The sequence below is a fragment of the Lipotes vexillifer genome, unplaced genomic scaffold, assembly GCF_000442215.2.
Source record: "Lipotes vexillifer unplaced genomic scaffold, Lipotes_vexillifer_v1.1 scaffold242, whole genome shotgun sequence".
Lineage (NCBI taxonomy): Eukaryota > Metazoa > Chordata > Mammalia > Artiodactyla > Lipotidae > Lipotes > Lipotes vexillifer.
This window is the reverse complement of record NW_006771376.1, coordinates 1,392,058-1,405,383: the sequence shown is the minus strand read 5'-3', so window position 1 is coordinate 1,405,383 and position 13,326 is coordinate 1,392,058. Positions and strand designations below refer to the sequence as shown.

Genomic DNA, 13,326 nt, shown 5'->3' with positions numbered 1-13,326 from the left:
TAGAGGAAGCTCTTTCCCTGGGAAGGGGGTCAGGCCAGCCTCAGATGACCTCTGATGTTACAGTCTGGGGCGGTCCCTGAGGGAGAACCTGGAGGTGGGTGCTGGCGAGGCAGGCAAGGTGAGAGAGCCCTTCCTCAGCCCCTTGCCCTCCTGCAGGTGGGACAGTACGTGTCCCGGGCTGAGGAGCTCAAGGCCATCGTCTCCTCCTCCAGTCGGGCCCTGTTGAGGCAGGGGACCTCTGCCCGAGACCTGCTCAGAGGTAGGCCCCAGTCCTGGCTGACCACCAGTTCCCAGCAACTTCCCTCCAGCCTGAGGGGGCGGCAGGTTGGGGTCGGCATCCTGAGATGAGAAAGCAGGCTGCTCCCCTCACCCTGAGCCTTTGCGCCTCATCCCAGAGATGGCCCGGGACAAGCCGCGCCTCCTAGCTGCCCTGGAAGTGGCTTCAGCTGCCATGGCTAAGGTTTGTAGCCAGTGGGAGCGGTCTGGGCAGGGCAGGGAGGAATCCAAGCCATGCCCCTAAATGGCCTGGTGTCCCTGTGGCTGCAGGAGGACGAGGCTGGTGGGGAGCAGGACGCTCTGGCCCTGTACCAGCACGGCCTGGGGGAGCTGCTGCTACTGCTGGCAGGTGAGGCCGCATCACCATATGCTCCCCTAAGCCTCTGGCTGCCCTGCCCTCACCTCGTGCCCTCCCTCTCTCTGCAGCGGAGCCCCCAGGCCGGAGGCGGGAGCTGCTTCACACTGAGGTGCCCACCGGGGTCGGGAGGCTTGGGGGGCTTCCTCTTCCCCGTTTGTCCCGCTCCCATTTGTGGGGACCTCCTTGGGTTCCCTCAGGGTGCTCCAAGTCTGGGAGTTAGACCACACAGACTTGCTAAGTTGGTGGCCCCTCGCACTCTGTCAGGGCTTGGGTGCTCAGGTCAGGGCAAGGGGACAGGCAGGATCTGGGAACTCAGCAGCAATCGGGAGGCTTCCTGGAGGAAGGAGCAGATAACGACTCAGCGGCAAGTTGTTCTAATGAGGCAGAGGGTTCTGGAGAGCATCGGGAGTGAGGAGGAGCTCAATTTGAAGGCCTCTCCTCGCCCCACATCCATGGGCATGTCTTCCCTTGGCAGGTTCAGAATCTCATGGCTCGAGCTGAATACCTGAAGGAACAGGTCAAGGTGGGCACATGGGGGCCCACACTGGGACGAAGCTGTATGTGTTCTCTTCCTCTCTGCCTGTGGCTGTCTGTCCCCTGCTCCCCACTGTGTGTCCCCCACTCCCCGCTGTGTATGTCTTCCTCTCGTCTCTGTCTGAAGGCCTCTCCATCACTGTCTGTGCCCTTTATGTTCCGCAGATGAGGGAGTCTCATTGGGAAGCTGAGACCCTGGACAAAGAGGGGCTGTTGGAGTCTGTTCGTAGCTGTGAGTCCTGCCCTGGGGTCTGACCCTCCCCACAAGGAGGGGTGAGAGCTGGGGCAGCCCTGGATTCTGCCTCTTTTGCCAGAGACCTGAGACTGACGCTCCCCACTTTCCCCTCCACAGCTTGTACTCTGCAGTGACCCTGCAGGATGATTGGACAGGCCACTGGGAACTGGGGACACGCTCACCCCAGCTGACCCTCAGAATTCTGTGGCCCTCTGCCCCCCTGTGGAGCAGGCTTCCTGGATGGGCAACTCTGGGACGCCCCACATCCCAGCATCCCCAGCACCACCTGAAAGACTCTTAACCCCCTACCCACTGCGTGTACTGGGAGCACTGGGGTGGGGAGGACTCTGGGAGAAGAGTGTTTCTTTCACGTGGCTTCTGTTACTTGGTGGTTGCTGAGCCCTGAGCCTGTTGATTTCTGTTTTTGCTCTGAGACAAGCAGGGAGCCCTCTGCAGGGCACTTGTTCTCTTTCCCCTCCTTGCCAGGAGGCAGCTGTGCCCTGTGCCCACCCCTTTCCTTCCTGGGAGCCTTTATTGCAACTCACCTCCCTCCTTGCACTGGAGCAGGGCACTCCAAGACCCCTCAGGGAGCACCCATCCCACCATATGCACTCAGCCCCACAGAACTCAGTCTTCCTGGGAGCTGACCCGTGCCCACCCTCTCAATATTTTAAGATAATCCTTCATGCATGAAAATAATATCTTTTGTAGAGGTGAGGCAAATTTGAGAAATCCCATGCCTTGTTCTTGCCCTGGCCTGGGAGGTACAAGGGGAGGGGTCCTCAGTCATCCCTCCCACCTTCATCCCTCTGTGGGGATTGCCCCTACTGGCCTCAGAGCTGGTCCTGGCCTGGGATGGGGAGGCATGGGGGCTGCCTGGCCTTTCAGGCTCCAGGGGACCCAGTGATCCAGGAGACCTGATTCTAGGTCTGACACTGCTGCTACTCCAGCGTGTGACCCCGGGCAAGCTCCTTCCCCTTTCTGGGCCTGGGTCTTCCCATCTCTCCAATGGGACTGCTACTATCTCCTCAACCCCCTACATGGGCTTTCAGGAGAACAAAGTGACTTTAATCTGGTAAGAATATATACACCTAGAGTTATTTAGGGGTTTCTTTTCTAAAAAGTCAGAGAGGGTGTTAGTGATTTCTAACCCTTCTGCCCTGAAATGCCTCCTTGGGGCAAGAGTTGTCTGCCTTCCCTATAGGAGGCTGGGTGTAAAGAATGTAATTCATGGTTTTTCTATTAAATTATTTTCTAAATTTGTTCTTCTCTTCTTGACCTGGGAAAAACTGGAGGTATAGCTCCTGTTCACAGGCTGGGACTAGAGGAGCCGCAGGAAAAGCTGGGTGACATGAGGGAGGGCTGGGGAGGCCCCAGGGTGGGGGAGTGAGAGCCAAATCTGCCTCCTGCCCTTAGCCCCTGGGAGACTTGGGAGAGTCAGGTGGACCAGCCACCAGTCCTCCCACCACCCAGGAGACCAGCACAGGCCTGGGAGCCCAGGCAAGGCCCTTCCTCTCTGCACGTGGAGGAGGGCTCAGTGGCAAGAGTGCAGTCCTGTTACCCTCTGTGCTCTGCACTGCACACTCCCTCACCCCAGTTGCTACCCGCTCTTACCCTGGGCCAGTGAGTGGGCAGTGAGCTAGATCGGGGAAAGGGCATCCTCTAGGGTATCCTGTGTTCATGCTCAGCTCCCCAGACCCCCCAAGTTGGGGTGGTTTCCAGCAGCCCTCACCCCAGCCACTGATGGGGTCTTGGCCTGAATGGCACTCAGGAGCATCTTTGGGGACTTAGGGGAAGGGGGGCTCACCCCCTGGACAGCCACCAAGGCTGCTCAGCCTTCCGTGCAGACCTTAAAGGGCTGCTGTACAGGGAAGGAAACGTTAGGAGGGACCTAATTTCCCTGAAGCCTGATTGTTGGGAGGCAGTGTAGAGCTGTGGCCCAGAGGGCAGGAGGCATAGCTAAAATTCTGGCCTTGCCATTTGGCCCTGAAGCTTGGGACCCATTGATTAGCCTGTTTCTCAGTAAAATGAGGATGAAGATAAATGACCCGTGGAAATGTTAAGGATTAAATGAGTCACCGTACATGAGCCTGGCACACAGAATTCAATAAATGTTATTTTCAGATGGGGAACGGGCTGGACGAAAAAGCCTCAGTGAGTAAAATGAGGGGAAGGAAGGAGGAGAATGAATGGACCCAGCTGGGTGGGTGAGTGGGAGTGAGCAGGACAGGGTTTGTGAAAGACTAATTGAATAGAAGGATGATGGGATGAAAGGTTGGCCCCTTAGACCCCAGTTGTTTGTTTGTAATGTCTGCATTGGCTGGCTGAGAACAGGGGCCTGGTATTATGATACATGTGGATGTGGAGAGGAGTGGGCCCCCACGGGGGGCACTGGGTACAGGAAAGGCCTGGGAGGCTGAGGCCGGTGGAGGAGGCCCTGGGGAAGGGCCCTTCCCGGGCAAGACATTTAGATGTGTCTAAGCCACCTGCCAAGGAGGGAGGCAGCCCAGCCAGAGGAGGTGGGGCTCCCTAGGGCTTTCTTTGAATGACAGAGGCCTATGGGAAATATGCTAATCTGCCTTTTTAATAATATGTTTTTTCTCCTAGGAGCGAGAGTTGTTTCTGTCTCTCACCTTTAAAACCTTGAAAGTGCCCAAGTAATGTTTGTGATGTATCTGTGGTTCTTGACTACCAGGTAGAACTAGGTCTGTAAAAAAAAAAAAAAAAAAGAAGAAAGTGCCCAAGGCAGGGCAGGCCCCCTCCACCCCCTGCTGCCCACCACCCCCAGCATCTGGGCGCTCACTCTGCCCTGTCCTACCTCCACTAAGTCCCCCAAGCCCAGCCCACCCCCAAGGGACCAACCCTGGGAGAAGAGCAGGGGAAGGAAGCGGGAGGTGGGGGAGGCCAGCAGAGCCTGGGGACCCCTCAGCCTGCCCTCGGTGCCCATCTCTGCCTGAGCCCCAGAAGCAGCTCCTTCTGCCCCAGAGCCTCCACTACCCAACCCCCACCCCGATTCCAGGGACTTGCAGACAGGTCAGAGCTGCTCAGGGTTCTCAGGCTGTGAGGAAGGAACCTGCCGCTCCCTAACCCCAGGCCCCAGCCAGCTCACTGTGTTTCCTGCCTCTTTCGCTCTTGGTCCTGCAAACCACTGAGGGGAAAGGGGTCTGTCCAATCCCATTAGGCAGAAGGCCCCGAGGGTGGAGTGCTGACGTGAGCCTGCAAACCACTGAGGGGAAAGGGGTCTGTCCAATCCCATTAGGCAGAAGGCCCCGAGGGTGGAGTGCTGACGTGAGCCTTGCTGCTGACGCTGCCAAGGAGGCCCATGCCCGCCCCCCACACACAGCCTGGGGCCGGGACTTGGTCTCCTCCAGCTCCAGGAAGATCAGGAGGGGTTTTTGTCCAGTGACTACCCCGGGAGGCAGCCTAGGAGCAGCTCAGACCCCTTCCCCTGGGATGCTCAAGAGAGAAGGCCCAGCGTGACAGCCTGAGCAGCAGTGCCCAGCTCCTGGGCCTGCGTCCTTCCCTGCCTCCACCCTCCTAACTCCTCGCCCTCTCTTCTCCACCTGTCCCTCCCCACATTACCTACTGCACAGGTTTTATGTTCCTTGTTCTTATTTTACAAAGGAGGCCTAACAGAAGCTTCGCCCTTGAAACCAAACCCTCAGCTCTTCCACCTGTAAATCTTGGCTGGCTTCTCCACAGGCTGGTGTCAAGTGGGGGCACCAGGGTCAGCCTGTAGCACCTTGTTCCTCTCAGTCCCCTGGGATGACCTGCTTGTGGACCCTCCTGGTTGGTCTCCTGGATACCCCACACACACACACACACACCAGTGAGCAGGATGAGAGGATGAGATTTGGACTCTTCACTTTTTTTTAAAGAATGGGTTACCATTTACTGATATGGTCCATCATGTGCCAAGGGCTTTACAAATGGTCACCTTTTGAAACAGGTATTATTATTGGGTGGGGTGGGGCTCTTAATTTCACAGGGGGGAAAACAGGTTCAGAGAAGGAAAGGGACCTGCTCAAAGTCACACAGCAGTGCCTGGGCTGGAACACAGTTGCCCTGCCTTCTTTTTGTTACACCTTCCATTTCCAAGGTGTGGAGGGGGATATAGACACAGGTGCCAGAGACAGCTGTGGTTGAGCCTCAGCCCCCTCCTACAGTCTCAGGTAGTGACCCAGCCTTCCTGAGGTGCCGCCCATCCAGATGGCTGCCCCAGCCTCCTCAAAGCCCACAGTTATTTCATCTGGCCACAGGCTGAACCTGGTGCTCAGTCAGTGCGGGGACCCCGCCCCAGCCCAGGGCCCTGAGAGGGCAGAGCTTGAATATCTCATAGGAGCTGGCACTCCTGTGAAGCTGTGGGTGGGAGGTAGAGGACACCCCTCCAAGGGCAGGGTTAGGGGCCTGTGAAACCCAAGACTCCTGGAGGTCAGTAAGAAGTGGGAGAATAGGCAGGTCATCTGGAATTTTTATTTCTCACTGAGCTGAGAGGAAATCCAGCTATGGAATCCAGAGAGAGTTCTACAGGAACAGAACAGAAATTGGCTGGGCCCTGGGCCCAGAGAAGGCCCGAGCCACCTGGGCTGCTGTTCAGTGCCAGCTTCATCCTTGGCACTAGGCCCCTCACACAGCATCACTCAGCTTCCAAGGGCCAGAGCCCACAGTGGCAGCCGCTTGAGACTATGGCTGCAGCTGCTGCCCTACCCAACGATGGGTGTGGGGTTGACTCTTAGGGGCCAGGGAGGCCAAGCTAGAAAGTCTTAGAAATCACCCAGTCCATTCCCATTTTATAGATGATGAAATAAGGCCCAGAAAGGGCACTGGGTTTTAAGGAGAATAAATGTGGAGACTTGAACTCAGGCCTCCTGACTGCTGAGGGTGTCTGCTTCAAGCCCCTCTCTAAGCGCATCTGAATGTCGGTGTCTAGAGGAGCTAGGCACCCAGGGGAGCTGGCCTGTGTTTGTGTTTGCGTGTGCCAGGATGCATCTGCGGCATATCCCTCTGCACATGCCAGGGTCTCTGTGTCCCTCTGTGTGTCCTTCTATGTGTGCTTCTATGTTCAGGAACTTGGGGCCATGACCAGAGAGGGTCGGGCCTATTCTTACAATCTTGGGAGGCCTTCCCAGGCTGAGTAGGGAGGGTGGGTCCTGAGGGGTTGGGTGAGGAATGGGGACTTTGGTCCCACTGGAGAGGGAGAAAGCAGAAGGCAGATTGGAGCCATGGATGAGAAGGGTCCTGGGGCACGGAAACAAGGCCAAGATGGGATATGGGTCTCTGGAATTTGAGGCGTGCTGTTAGCACTTATGTGGGGCCAGCCCTCTGGTCACCCCAGTGGGCAAACCCAGAGGAGGTAGTCACATGATGTGGCACTTCTCCGCGGATTGCTTGAGGTCCCCCAGTGTGGTCTGGGCCTTGTCCTTAAGTGAGCCAAGGTCCAAGCCAGGGAGACTGGGCAGCTGCCCAAGGACCGAGGCCCTTTCCTCCTCCTCCTCTGTGTCCTCCTCAATCATCTTGGCCAGCTCCCGGGGCAGCTCCACGTCTCCACCTGCCATCTGGATCTGGCTCTCATCTGTCTCGTTCTGAAGGGAAGAGGAAAAGGGGTGGGGTGGGGTTGGAGGTCTGTGAGAACCCCGAGTTGAGTGGCAGGGAGGAGGCCTGGACTGGGTTCCAGGCCCCAAGATTCTGGAGCTCCACGTTCCAGTGAGCTCAGTCCCCCTCCCCCATCCCAGGATCAAGCTTTTGACGCTTGGATATGGAGACCTTGCACTTTTACACCACCTTACTTCACTCTGAGATGCTGAAGGTAAGACACTGGCATAGTGAGCAATGACAGCATGAAAATCCTTCAGAGTCAGACTGAGTCAGCTAAGTCGTGTGTTGACCATCATGAACTACACCGAAGACGTCACCAATCACAGTGATGGGTTCCGTTCACCGAACACCTATCCTGTGGCTGGCACTGAGCTGAGTGCTTTTAATTCTCACAACAACCCTGTGAGGTAGGTATTGTTTTCTCCATTTTACAAAAAAGGAAATTGAGGCTCAGATAACTTAAGTAACTTGCCCAAGGTCACACCACTAGGAAGTGAGGGAGCTAGATTTAAACCTATGTCCCTGATTCCAACATCTGTGCTCTCCTTGCACAGCACCTGCCTACTGATTGTCATTGCACTTCCCTGTCCCTTTGGGGGCCCTGGGGCTTTCCACTTTATGTCCTACTCAGTAACAGCCAGGTCTGCTCTCTCCTACTGGACTCAGTGTTCCCCGATGGCAGAGTTGTGTCTCTTATATGCTTAGTGCGAGCATTGGAGGAATGACTCCATTCCTAGCTGAATTTAACTCTCCCTTTGAGAGATTTTCAAAAGACTAGTGTGCTGTGGGGAGTCAGAGGCAGCCACGGGCTCAGTGAACATTTGTTAAGTGAGTGAATGTGACGTTCACATATCCGATCTTCCAATTCAAGTGGTAGATCAAGGTCAGGTGTACCGTAGCCTGTGCTTCTGTTTCTCTTCAGAGTCTAGCACAATTCTGGGCACTGGGAGTGGCTTGTGCCTCAGTTCCCTCCTTAGGCAACAGGAGTAGAACACTTACACGGTCATCTGATGCTGCAGTACCTAGGGGAGACATCCTCCTGGCTGCTTGGCCAACCAAAGGGGTTCCTTTGCTCTCTGCAGACAGACTTCATACTCTGGAAGGCAGCAAGGGGTCCAGGAGCACGTGCAGGCTCAGCATGCAGAGGCTTGATCTCTGATCCTGGTTCCATCACTCGCTGGCTGTATGGCCTTAACCAAGTCCCTTAATCTCTCTGAGCCTCAGTTTCCTTATTTGTAGGTGTGGGTAGTAGCTACCTGGCAGAGTCACTGAGGGGTTAGGTAAGGGTGTGAAGGTCAAGTGCCTGACCCACAGAAGGTGCTGCCTTTTTTCCACCCACCTCCCTCCCTGGGTGTTCAGAAGCCCCAAGAGATTTTACCACAGGTAAAATCTACTGCCTTCCAACTCTCCATCTGCCTAGGCCTGACTCTGGGTTGGGTGAGTGGGGGTTGGAGGAGAGAAGGGGCCTGGACTGGCTCCAGAAACACAAACCTATCAGTCCCCCGAGGACTGGACTACCCCTCAGCGCCAAGCCCTGGCCCTTGGCGGGCTCCAGTTAACGGTGAATGAATGAACGAGTGAGAGAACCCATGATTTAATCAAACACTCCCTGAGAGCTGCGGCGCCGGGAGCGGGGCAAAGGAGTCCGGAGCCCAGAGCTCAGGGGTCCCGGTGGTGCCTTACAGCCCGGGCTCTTAAGCTTACCTTGGGCAGCCGGTATTTGTCTCGGAAGTGGCTCCGCAGCGTGGCCCGCTCTGCCTTCCTCTGAGTGAACTGCGCGTCCCGCTCCATCCTGTGGGGGCACCGGGGGCGGAATCATTGCCCGGGCTGAGAAAATGGGCGGGGTCTGCGAGGAAGGGGCGGGAAGGGTCTCTGGGTCCTGGCCGCAGTTTGCATCCCTCCTGCCCGAGGGCCTGTATTTTGGGTGCTCGGTGCTCTGACCAGCCGGGATTAATCTTTACTGCCTCTCCCAGCTATCACAGAGCCCTTTATCGCCTCCCTACCCGTCGCTGGACGGGAGCTATCGGGGCGGGGGTGTCTGTCTGGCTGTCTCTGCGGACCCTAACATATGTCCCTCGCGGTCTCCGACTCAGTCTTTTCCTTTCCTGACAGGTTGTGTCGTGTGGGGCGAAATATTCAGGACAGACATGGGTTCGAGTCCTGAATCCACTACCACTTTATGTCTTTGAGTAAGTCACTTACCTTCCTCTTTCGTAAAATGGGGATAAGACTTTGCAACTCACAAAACTGTTATCACGATTAAGTGAAATAATAGCTAACATTTAATGATTTGCCATGTTGCAGGCGCTCCGCTAAGCAGTTTATGTGCATTAAGTAATTTAACCCTCATAAATACATAAGGCATGTTTTATTACCATTGCCATTTTACAGAATAAGAAACCGAGGCACAGAAAGGTTAAGTAACTTGCCTAGGGTCACCCAGATAAAAAGAAACGAAGCCAGGATCTGACCCAAACAGCTTAGCTGTGGATTGCAGCCCCTAACGCCACCCCAGCTCCCTCTCTGTCCCAGCGTCGTCCTCACACAAGTAGCCTCAATTATCTATGAGTGCCCCCATCTCAGGATCTGTCTCCATGACTGATTCCGCCTCAGCTGCACCGCTTTTCTCAGAGCCTCAGGCTCAGAGGAGCTCCAGCTGGAAGACACAGAAGGCTGGGACCAGATCGGATTAAGGGATTACTTCTTTCGTCAGAAACAAGTAATGCACGTGCCCTCACCTTGTCCCAGGCCCCTATTTCCCCGTCCCCCACTCCTTCTGGGCCCGAATGTGGAGCGGGGTTCTGGGTTTGAGATGGGATGGCTCTGGGGGCAGCCTAGAGGGCGCATCCCAGCCTCTCACCTCGTCTAGAAAAGTAGGGGAGGGGCTCGGGGTCTGAGACTGCCCTAAGGGTGGGCCGCGCGGCCCTTGGGGGGTGGGGAGGACTGCTGGAGCCAGGAAGGGATCCCACTCACTTCTCTTCCACCAGTTGCTTCTGGTACTCCTCATACTCCTCTCGGCTCATGCCCTGCGCTTCGGCGGCCGACTTGTCCCCGTCCCCCTTGTCCTCGCCGCCCCCCAGGCTCCCAGTAAGGTTCTTCAGCTGGCCGCCCACCATGGTCTTCACCATGAACGCCATGGTCTTCCCTGGCCCGGGCACCGGGCGCCGGGTACCACGCGGCGGGCACCCAAGCACGTCCGCGCCTACTTCAGCACTAGGGCTTACGGACAGCTCCTGCCTGCGGCAGGAGCCCCACGCTCTGCACCGCCCACCGCCCGTCCCTGTCCGGGCCCGCCTCCACCTCCCCAAACCCCTCCTCACAGGGGGCGGGGGGCATGCACGGGGCTGAGGAGGCGGGACCACGTGCTCGCTCCTCACACCCGCCTCCCCCACGTGCCTCCTTCAATGCCAAGCTCCTCTGGGCACTGCTGCCAACGGATTGGGGCCGGCCGCGAGGGGTTCGGAGAGGGGGTCGCTCCCCAGGGGAACGAGCTGTGCTGTTATGCGCCCAGTACACAGCTCCCTATTCTCCCGCCCACTTCCTCCTTCCCCGGGTAGCCAGGATTTCAGCTGGGAATGCGAGTAGCCCTGGTCCCTCCCCAACCTTCTTTCCAACCCACTGCCCCAGCAGCTGCCCAGAGAGCTTGACACTGGGAAAGGGAGGGAGATCAGAGAGCAGGGAATACCAATTATGGCTCCATGGGTTGCCTCTCAGAGCTCTGGGTCACACGCCTGCCCTGCTGACCCCTGGAGCTACAGGGAGCATCGAGAGAGAGTTGTTCATGGTGATGCTGCCTGGGCTGGACCAGGAGGCACCACTCCTTGTTCTGGCTGAATCTGGGGACAGAATTATACACAGCTGTGACCCCATCTCCCACCATAGCCCAGGGTTCAAGTCCTGTGGGGTATCTGGTCTTTTGTCAGTCAAGCCAGCCCTTGGCCTCCTTGCCTGCTTGGAGCCCACTCTCAGCTACCGTCTAGAAGAGGTTGCCTTCAGAGAGATTAAGGTGAAGCTGGAAGGTAAATGAGCATATCAAAGCATGAGGAGAGGGAAATCACCTTTAATAAGGTTGGAGCTCCCCAAAAGCTAAGGTGTGGGTAAGAGCTGGGTACCCAGAGGCAGAGGACACTGGCCAAGCTCTCCACCTCCCAGACATAGAGTGACTTCCTAGTGATGAGAAGTGGACATTTCTTCAGGGCGTTGAGGTAGGTCACCCATGTATGCTGGGGGAGAGGGGCTGCCTCTCCCAGGGTCCTAGGGACTTGTGGTGCAGGACTCAAAGGAAGGCTGCCTGTGGACAAATAGTCCTGAATGTTCTTGTCCAGCTCCTGCTTGCTGCCAGGGAGAGAAGTTTACTTGGGCTTCTCCCTTCTGGGCTCTTGAGACCAGTCTCCTTATATTTACTACACCCACCTCCCTACACTCACTGCACCATAGCACTCCCTGCTCTGGGGCCTTCTATAGCTCCCTTGGCCTGCTCCATCAGTACCACACTTTCCTCCTGGCACTCAAGGTCTGTCCAGGTGGTTCCAGCCTTATGGCCACCATTGCACTCATATATAACACATAAGCCTGTCATCATTTCCACCTCATACCTTTGCTGTTCTCCACATCTGCCGGCCATCCCCTCTCCCACTGTGCTTTTAAAACAGCACACTTCACTCCTCCTCCAGGACCATCCCAGCGCACACTGATTCTTCTTGTCTTGAAATACCAACAGGGACTGTCCCGTTTCTAAGCTCCTTAGCACACCTTACATCTCTAAGTGTTTCATTCATTTACGAACACTCATTAAGCAGAAACGGTGACCTCCCCCCAACCTTTTAAATTCTCTTTGCCCAGTTTCACAAACTGGTCCCACCCTTTGCTCTACAGTATTGAACTCACCACTTTTTCTCCAAAATATATATTTTTTCATGCTTCCATGCCTTTTCTCATGCTTTTTCCTCTGTATCAATGCCTTTACTTATCTTGTCAGGCTGGAAATCTCCTAGTGGCCTTGAGGACCCATATCAAATGTCCCTTCCAGGTGATTCCCTGATCTCCCCAAGCTGGCTCAAGTACTTTTTCCTGCACTCTTATAGCCCCTGAGCTTCCTGCCGTCATGGCATTGACCACAACGGATGTGACTGTCAGTTACTTGTCAGTTTCTCACATTAGAGAGTGAGTTCTGTGAGGGTAGGACCTAGATGGGACCAGCAGATGAGCAGTCAGTCAGTAGTCTCTATTGAAAAAAATGGGTCCTAACTTGGGCGCTGCTCCTTGCCAGCTGGGGGACCATGCAGGTCCCCCGCTGGGCCTCAGTATCCCCTCTCTCAAATTGAATGGCTATGGCCCAGACCCAAGAGATGCTAGGTAGGTATGGGAAGTCCTGCCATGGGAAGGCCCACCTGAAGTGTACGTAGCAGAAGAAGCCTGCAGTCTGGATGAGGAGGAAGAACAGGAAGATTCCAGGCTGCAGGCGTGAGGAAACCCCTGCGGGCCGACCAGGTGGGCAGGAGTCCTTGGCTGCCGCTTTCTGAAAGGAGATGTTCTAAGATCCTGGATCAGCTTCTTACCCAGAAGGAGGGAGGGGACCTAGAATCTGGGCCACTGTTGGCTTTGTTTCCCTCTTCCAGTGTTGGGGTATCCTGACTCTCATCCAGGGAACTTGGAGAGAGGGCAGAGTACAAAGGTGCCTCCCCACCCCAGATCCCATGGCTCCATCTGTGGGAACAGCTGGGAGGGCCTGGGGCCTGGGATCTCCAGGGGGCCGAAGTCTCTAGTGATAAACGAGAGAGAGAAGTAGAGAGCAAAAGGCAGAGTGATGGAGAGGCCAAGGAAAAGAGCAAGATGGGGCGGGGCCCAAGGAAGAGTGGACTTCACCACGAAGCTTTGAATGATCTTGGGCACAGCCCGTTCCCGTTTATCTTCTGGTCATTGTGGGAGCTGGGCCAAGCGGTCTCCAGCGCCCTGTTGGTGCTGAGAGTTTGTGGGACTCTCCAGAGAGCAGAGAAGGCAGAGAGAAGATGAGATCTGTGTGCCTGCATGCCTGTGTGCATGCACACACAGACACAGACACAGGTGTGCCTGACAGGAGTCCCAGGAGGGGAGGGCAAAGGCAGGAGGCACCTGGGGCTGCAGAAGTGCTGGAAGAAGGGGGCTGAGCCCCACGGCCCCCCCTTCCTTGCCCCTCACCAGTGGACCCCGCAGGTCCTTCTGCAGAAGGCGCAGGATCTGGGCCAGCTCTAAGAAATGATGCTTGGTGCCCACAGGCAGATAGAAGACCTGGGCTCTTGAGACCATGTGAGCAGCTGCATCCCTGGTGCAGGGTGGAAACCAAGGGAAA

The 13,326-nt window shown here is 56.2% G+C and overlaps 3 protein-coding genes across 3 annotated transcripts in view; 1 reads left to right on the top strand and 2 right to left on the bottom strand.

The window, feature by feature from the left end:
* Positions 1-2,665, top strand: part of ULK3 (unc-51 like kinase 3) — a 6,660-nt gene extending 3,995 nt beyond the window's left edge. Inside the window, exons 10-16 of the mRNA XM_007446688.1 lie at positions 157-259; positions 396-460; positions 547-625; positions 703-743; positions 1,110-1,157; positions 1,334-1,400; positions 1,521-2,665. Of these exons, the coding sequence (XP_007446750.1) occupies positions 157-259; positions 396-460; positions 547-625; positions 703-743; positions 1,110-1,157; positions 1,334-1,400; positions 1,521-1,537 (420 nt within the window). The 3' untranslated portion in view covers positions 1,538-2,665. The remainder of the gene's footprint in view (positions 1-156; positions 260-395; positions 461-546; positions 626-702; positions 744-1,109; positions 1,158-1,333; positions 1,401-1,520) is intronic.
* Positions 2,666-6,760: 4,095 nt separating this feature from the next.
* Positions 6,761-10,199, bottom strand: CPLX3 (complexin 3). Its single transcript, XM_007446687.1, has 3 exons — positions 9,972-10,199; positions 8,703-8,790; positions 6,761-6,985 (listed from the first exon to the last, which is right to left on the bottom strand). Exons 1-3 carry the CDS (start codon positions 10,133-10,135, stop codon positions 6,761-6,763), a joined length of 477 nt encoding a protein of 158 aa, XP_007446749.1. The 5' UTR covers positions 10,136-10,199.
* Positions 10,200-10,917: 718 nt separating this feature from the next.
* Positions 10,918-13,326, bottom strand: part of LMAN1L (lectin, mannose binding 1 like) — a 9,124-nt gene continuing 6,715 nt past the window's right edge. Inside the window, 4 exon segments of the mRNA XM_007472090.1 lie at positions 10,918-10,974; positions 11,111-11,326; positions 12,385-12,516; positions 13,176-13,299. Coding sequence (XP_007472152.1) covers positions 10,918-10,974; positions 11,111-11,326; positions 12,385-12,516; positions 13,176-13,299 — 529 coding nt within the window.